We start from the raw sequence: 6,198 nt of genomic DNA on the forward strand, positions 1-6,198 counted from the left end.
GTACCGATAAAAAGACCGATAACGTTTACGGTACCACAGTCTTTAATAATTCAGGCCCGGGGCCCGTTTAATACCGGGGTTCGGTACCCATCCCTACTGGAGAGTGCTCAGTTACCCGACAGCGCAGCAATTACATGTTGGACGCACTCCACAGTCACTGTCAAAGTCACAGGTGGAGAGGCTGGCTGTCCTCCAATCAGGGTAGAATGGGTGGTACTAGCAACAGAGAAAGACAGTCCCACAGATTAGAGGAAGGAGGAGGGAGAGGCAGAGTTTATTTGAGTGGGTTGGCTGGCTAAATTTAGCACAAATGCTAGAGACATCAGAGTGTAAGAGAGAGAAAGAGAGAGTGTTAGTCCATGTATGATTGCTGTGTAGCAGCTAGTCATCTAGATCTGAATCTTCAACTAGCAGTCCTCGTCTGCCATGCATATTTTACAGTCCCACTGCGGCATCAGGTCAGCACTGTAAGTCTTTTTTCGTGACATCTTTTGTTGACTTCTGTATTTGTCTTGGACAGTGTGTGCTCCTAGTTGTGCAACGTGTGTGCATATTCTGCATAGGGGCCATAGGAATCATACCATTGCTCTTAGGGACCATAGGAATCATACCATTGTTCTTACATGTCAACTTGTGTGTGCTGGAGGGGCCACAGAGAAAGTACAGTATGTGCACGTCTCTGTGGGGTTGGCTCAGGTTGCTGCGAGGCACAGTGTGCGTGGGGACGTTGTATACTTGCCAGTGTGTCGCAATTCATGTCCCGTCAGAGTGTAAGAGCTGGAAATTGAAAAGCGCTCTGTGGTACGCCTGTATTGCACAGGGCTTCTTGCCCCGACCTGCAAAAACTCACATTCCATCAAAAAATATTCAATTATGTATGATGTTTTCAGCCATGTACAGGCGTTGTTGTATTTTCACTAAGTGGCCGCAGGTTCACCGGCTCTGTGATACTATTTCAGAGCTTGTTGAGCTGCATGCTTTCCAGCATAAGCTCCTAAACCTAAATGTCTTTCTGTGTGTCTGTTTGTTCAGAGTTTTGCTCCAAACCATCCTGTTAGACAGGTAGTAAATCGTTTTTCATACTGAGGTGTATTTGTATCTACTGTGTTTGTATTTATGTTGTTGTCGACTTGCTTCTTAGGGCCACTTGACACTCTTTCCACTCAGGGCTTTTAAAGTAGTGAACAGCACTTCTGGGGCTCTGCCAGGAGTGTTAAACTCTTTTTATAGCTGCCGTAGTGCTAGTATTTTCATTAGTGCTATTTTGGGATTTATCTTAACAAAAGCATAGGGCTTATTCAGAGAACCATGATTCTTAATTTCATTATTATATCGTTGCTCTGCCAAATATCTGGGTTTATTAGCTACACAGTTTAACATGCGTCAGGTGGTGACATCTATAAGGGACATGTTGTTGACATCCAGGGAGGGCAGATGCAGAGAAGCTGTGGTTGTTGTTGGAGTGACAGAGACCTTAATAAAGTGTTTCTGCTGTTATCTAGTTTGCCTATGTTTCCATCTTTAACAACATACTGCCACATGGGAGGACTGCTCTGCCACAGAACTGTCAGTTTGAAGCTTGTCGCCTCCAGCTGCAGTATGGATTGATGTGGAATTGAGTTGGCAGAGAGAAAGGTATTTACCTTCAAATGGCAGTCAGTGAAAGCCCCACCTTGTCTTTCTGCTGCTGTGACAGCTTTAATGATGTCTCCTCAGCCTGTACTGACATTGACCTTTTCCCACTAAATGAATGAGAAGTGTCGGCCATGTTCAAAAGCTCTCGGATTTCTTAACCGGTTATATTGTGAAATAACCACCTCGCAACTATTGGTGGTGTTGTATCACAAGTAGCATTGCTTCACAGATGAGCAACCTGAATCCTGTTGTTTGAAACACAGTTGCCATGTCAGATAGCCTCCATTGTTACATCCCATCATGAAAGGAACAGTATATCCTGTATTTTAGATAGTTTGCGAATAAGATGCTACAGGCACAACAATCAGGATACTCTCAGACAATTTTACACATTTCCCCACCACACAAAACTACTTCTCTCCCATTTTTTATTTCAGATATTTTGCTCATATTTATTTAAATGATTCTACTATTCTATATTTATGTTTATAGATTTTTGCAATACTTGCTTTTTTTAAAATAATTTGTTGTTCCTGTTTCTAAGAGTATGTAATGCACCAATTAATCAAAGCAATGTACCCTGTATGTAAAAATGTTCTTAGAAATAAACCGGATTCTTATTTGGAAGAATCACTCTCTAACCTAATAGGCTTTTTAAGAGATAATTGAATGCCTTGTTAAGCTGTCTGGTGCATTCCGAAAAGGGCAAAAGGAACCATAACTGAGAACAAAACAGTGCTATAGTTGAGGTTAAGGTTAAATGTGAAGGGCAGTGGGATTTGGCATTTAAGCTCCATTACAGCAACTTCTGAATTTAACAAGCAATTATGCTTCTTCGTTTTAAAGGGGCAAACACTGCTAAGTGGTGTGAGATATAAAAACATGTAGAGTTATAGGAGAAGAAGGAAACTGTTGGTCGTTAACAAGCAAAACAAATGTTGTCAATATGACCTTTTAAACATAATGTATTATTTTAATTATTAACATATTGTTCACTTTGCATTAAACCTCTTATCATTAAGCATGAAAACAAAAAAAGAATTTCATGCACTAAAATCCATGTTTTTCCATCTCTGAATCCCAGTTTAAATGAATATTGTGAAGTGATGATTTCTTATATAATCAGAGGTGCCAGTATTCATGCTTAATCTTCAGAAAGTGAGTTATCCCATCATGCAAAAGAGGTACTACAGCTGGGACCATATTAATCAAACCTTTAGAAATTGTTTGCGTTCTCTTATTTTAATTATTTATTTATATAAAAATCACTTTACTTTAATGTATGCTAAATACAGGGTCCAAAATTAGCAGCACTGTAAATGCCAGTAAAAATCAACGTTGCTGTTTGAAATAAATATGGTCAGTCGGTTTCTGATTTAGGCCGACTTCACTTAAAGCTCACGTCACAATAACACAGAAGTTGAACACGTCAGTACCATAGGGGTGTTTTATTGCTATATATACACACAGCACAAAATCACAAAGTGCTTAAATATCTAATGGGAAAAATCAGAAAGAGCAACATTAAAGGGACATTTCCTCCAGATAATGAATAACACACTGTACCTCAGCTCCGTTACAGGGCTAATGTAACCAGTATTGCATTTTAACAGAGTGGACTTTCATTTTCTATATGGTGTGAATGGAGTCCTGCTCCCTCTCCTGGAGCTGGGATTAAAGGGCTGTGGGGGGAGAGCTGGGGGCTTCAGGAGTGTCTGAGAGCAGAGAGCCGGACTCTTGGGATTCTCAACACATCAAGCACTGGCGGGGAGCACTCACTGACTCTCTCTCATACTCTCTATTCTGAAATGCCCCCCCTCCTCTACTTAACTCTATCCCTCCTCCATCTCAGCGCTTTCATAAGTCCCTTCAGAGCAGCCAGTTCCCATCTGTGCTTTACATGCCTTTCACATAGCGTCAGTGTGGTTGGAGTTGTGTTTGAGTGCACATGCTTTGAGAATGTTGCTTTGCGTATGCTTGATGCTTAATAGAGTTTGTGTTACATCTCATTTTATCGGCCGTCCCATGTGTATGCTAATAACTGGAGTGATTTGGGGGTTAAAGTCTGTTTCCCACAATATAGTTTTTTTCACCAATTCGGGTCGGGAGCCCCTTTTAGGAAATATCTTATTCGAGAGAAAGATTTAATGAAATAATTATTAGAATTAGCATTAGAATGTTGATTAAGAATTTGAATGATTATGAAGGAACTATTTAAAACAGCCCTACTGAAACTGACTGTTTCCTTTATTTTGTTAACTCTCTAACTTGGTCATAGACCTCAATTACATCTGGTGTATCATTTGATCTTTACCTGTTATCACCTGTAACCAAAAAAGGATCAAAGAAACCCTTGTATTTGCACCTGCGTGGTGTAAATAAGCATTCTCCTCAGCCTGATGGAGAAGTTGATGGACATGTGAACAAACATGACATGTCTCCATTCAATTTACTCTCCTGTTCTTTGCTTGGCAGTTTGAGTTAGCAGGAACAGGTGGAACTAGATCCCCTGCAACTTTTGGAGCAAATGTTTTCTTTTATATGTGGCTGATACATAAATGTATCGTGTATTTACATTCATTTATGTCTCTGCCTTTTTCTCTCTGTTTTCCAATCTTCCAGGTGGCTCAATGGCCCGAAAAGGAAGAGAAAGAACAGCCAATGTTCGTTGAAGAGTATGACTGGTGAGTAACGGATGACTGGTGTTTTGATTTGGAGAGAGAGAGACTTACTAATGCAGCTCTGAAGTGGCAGCTAGGAAAACAAACCTTCACTTTCGTACCTGAAGTGTGAATGAAGTTTTTTAAAAGTCTCTTTAGAAACGTACCTCTCCTTTTAGAGAATAAAAGCTCTCCAAATGCAGCAGGAAACCATTCATTTTGAAAATCGCTATCCCAGCAATTTCTTCAGCTATATTAGACACATTTATTTAGGAATATTGTAGCTGTCAGTCTCGCCACAGTGTATGCATGCAGTTGATAGACTGCACAGAAGCTAATAATACATCATTCATTGCTGCCTTGTGTACATTACGCTTTCGATTTGTCACCTCCAAAAGGAAAAAAGTAAAACATCTTGGCATCTGTCATCAATAAACGAAAGACTTTTGCTCTGTCTGCTTTCTTGTTGGACGCAGCACGTTGTCTGAGTGACAGCTCCAAATCCCCCGAGCTGAAAGAAGCGAATAAAGACGGTAAGAGAGAGTGAGAGTGACAGAGTTGGTAGGGTGGGAGGAACACCAACACAAAAAAATGTACAGGATTGTTGAATTGCCAATTATAAAAGATATCTTCCAAGACCATTCCTCTCCACATGTTTTCCCTCCCTGCAAGCTGTTTGTCTGCCTTTCTGCATCACTGCTGGAATCTTGTACCATATTCTACCTGCCACGGTCTATTTCAACTGGGAAACTATGACAACATGTCTGCCTGGTTGCATTAGATCAGATTACGTGCACTGTCATGATGTCAGCGTTTTCCTGTGGGAGAGTCGACCCTCGACAACACTTCCAGGACACTAAAGACTCTAAAAGATGCTAAAATATTGGTCAATGTTTTAACCACTGCTTATAATACAGATTTAGTGAAGAAGCATATGTTTTGATAGATTTCCTTAAAGCAAATATGAATTCTGTTAGGATTTTGCACAGGTTTTTAACATAAAGTTACCACTACTGAGATATAATTAATGTGAAAAAATGCAGTTGCAGTTCTAGTGTTGAATGTGATAAATGAATGGTTAATGAAATAATAACTCAACAATGGATTAAATCATTTTGTGGAGAATTACTCTCTATTCAGTATTTTAGCGTCTTTCAGCTCTTCACCTTGGTTTTACGGACTTAGCTTTACTGTTTTGGTTCAGTTTAATCATGCCAGATATTGTTTTTTGCTATTTGAACCATCTAATATGAATATAAATTAAATCACTTAGGGTTTAAAATAGTTAATAAACCTTCACAGCCCCGATGTATGTAATCACTGTAATTGGGCCCTTTTTATTAAAATAAATGGGAAATATATGACTTTATTTGTGCCAGTCAGGAAAGGAACAATCAACACAGCAGCAGAAGGCGTAGTAGATTCCTTTTGTGTTCAAAATCCAGCTTCTGTACAGTTTTCCCATGCACTGACGTCAATGTTCACATCCCTTAATATCACATCACTGTGCTGTTTTTGTGTTACCACCTCCGGGAAACAATCCTGAGACCCCTTCAGGGACCCGATTCATACCAGCCTGATTTACACGCTTTGATTACATGAAACGACAGAGGTTGTGTGAGGGAAACTTATTAAGACCAAATATTTCTCAGCCACACCAGAAAAACCTCCCTCCCTTTCCCTGAGTTCTGTTGGTGGAGGTATTGCAGAGGCCGTGGCGGCGCGTGGGGCGGGCAGCCAGAGCTGCAAGGGTATTGATTGGGGCTTGGCTCCCAAACACAGACCTCAGCAGAATGGCTCAGGACCGGGCTGCTGCTTGCCCTGCCAACACACTGGAGCTGACGTTTTTCCTATATGATCGCTCTCTGATGTCCTACTTATCTTTCCTCCGGTCTGTTTCTCT

General features: G+C 40.5%; 1 protein-coding gene across 2 annotated transcripts in view; it reads left to right on the forward strand.

Annotated features, from left to right (window-relative positions):
• Nucleotides 1–327: 327 nt before the first annotated feature.
• The window catches only part of thrab (thyroid hormone receptor alpha b), a 34,002-nt gene continuing 28,131 nt past the window's right edge, over nt 328–6,198 (forward strand). Inside the window, exons 1-3 of one of the 2 annotated variants that reach the window (XM_010767737.1) lie at nt 328–467; nt 4,258–4,319; nt 4,772–4,828. In XM_010767737.1, the coding sequence (XP_010766039.1) occupies nt 427–467; nt 4,258–4,319; nt 4,772–4,828 (160 nt within the window). In that variant the 5' untranslated portion in view covers nt 328–426. The remainder of the gene's footprint in view (nt 468–4,257; nt 4,320–4,771; nt 4,829–6,198) is intronic. The other variant, XM_010767738.1, reaches the window with a different exon arrangement.

The sequence above is a fragment of the Notothenia coriiceps genome, unplaced genomic scaffold, assembly GCF_000735185.1.
Source record: "Notothenia coriiceps isolate Sejong01 unplaced genomic scaffold, NC01 NC01_scaffold00004662, whole genome shotgun sequence".
Lineage (NCBI taxonomy): Eukaryota > Metazoa > Chordata > Actinopteri > Perciformes > Nototheniidae > Notothenia > Notothenia coriiceps.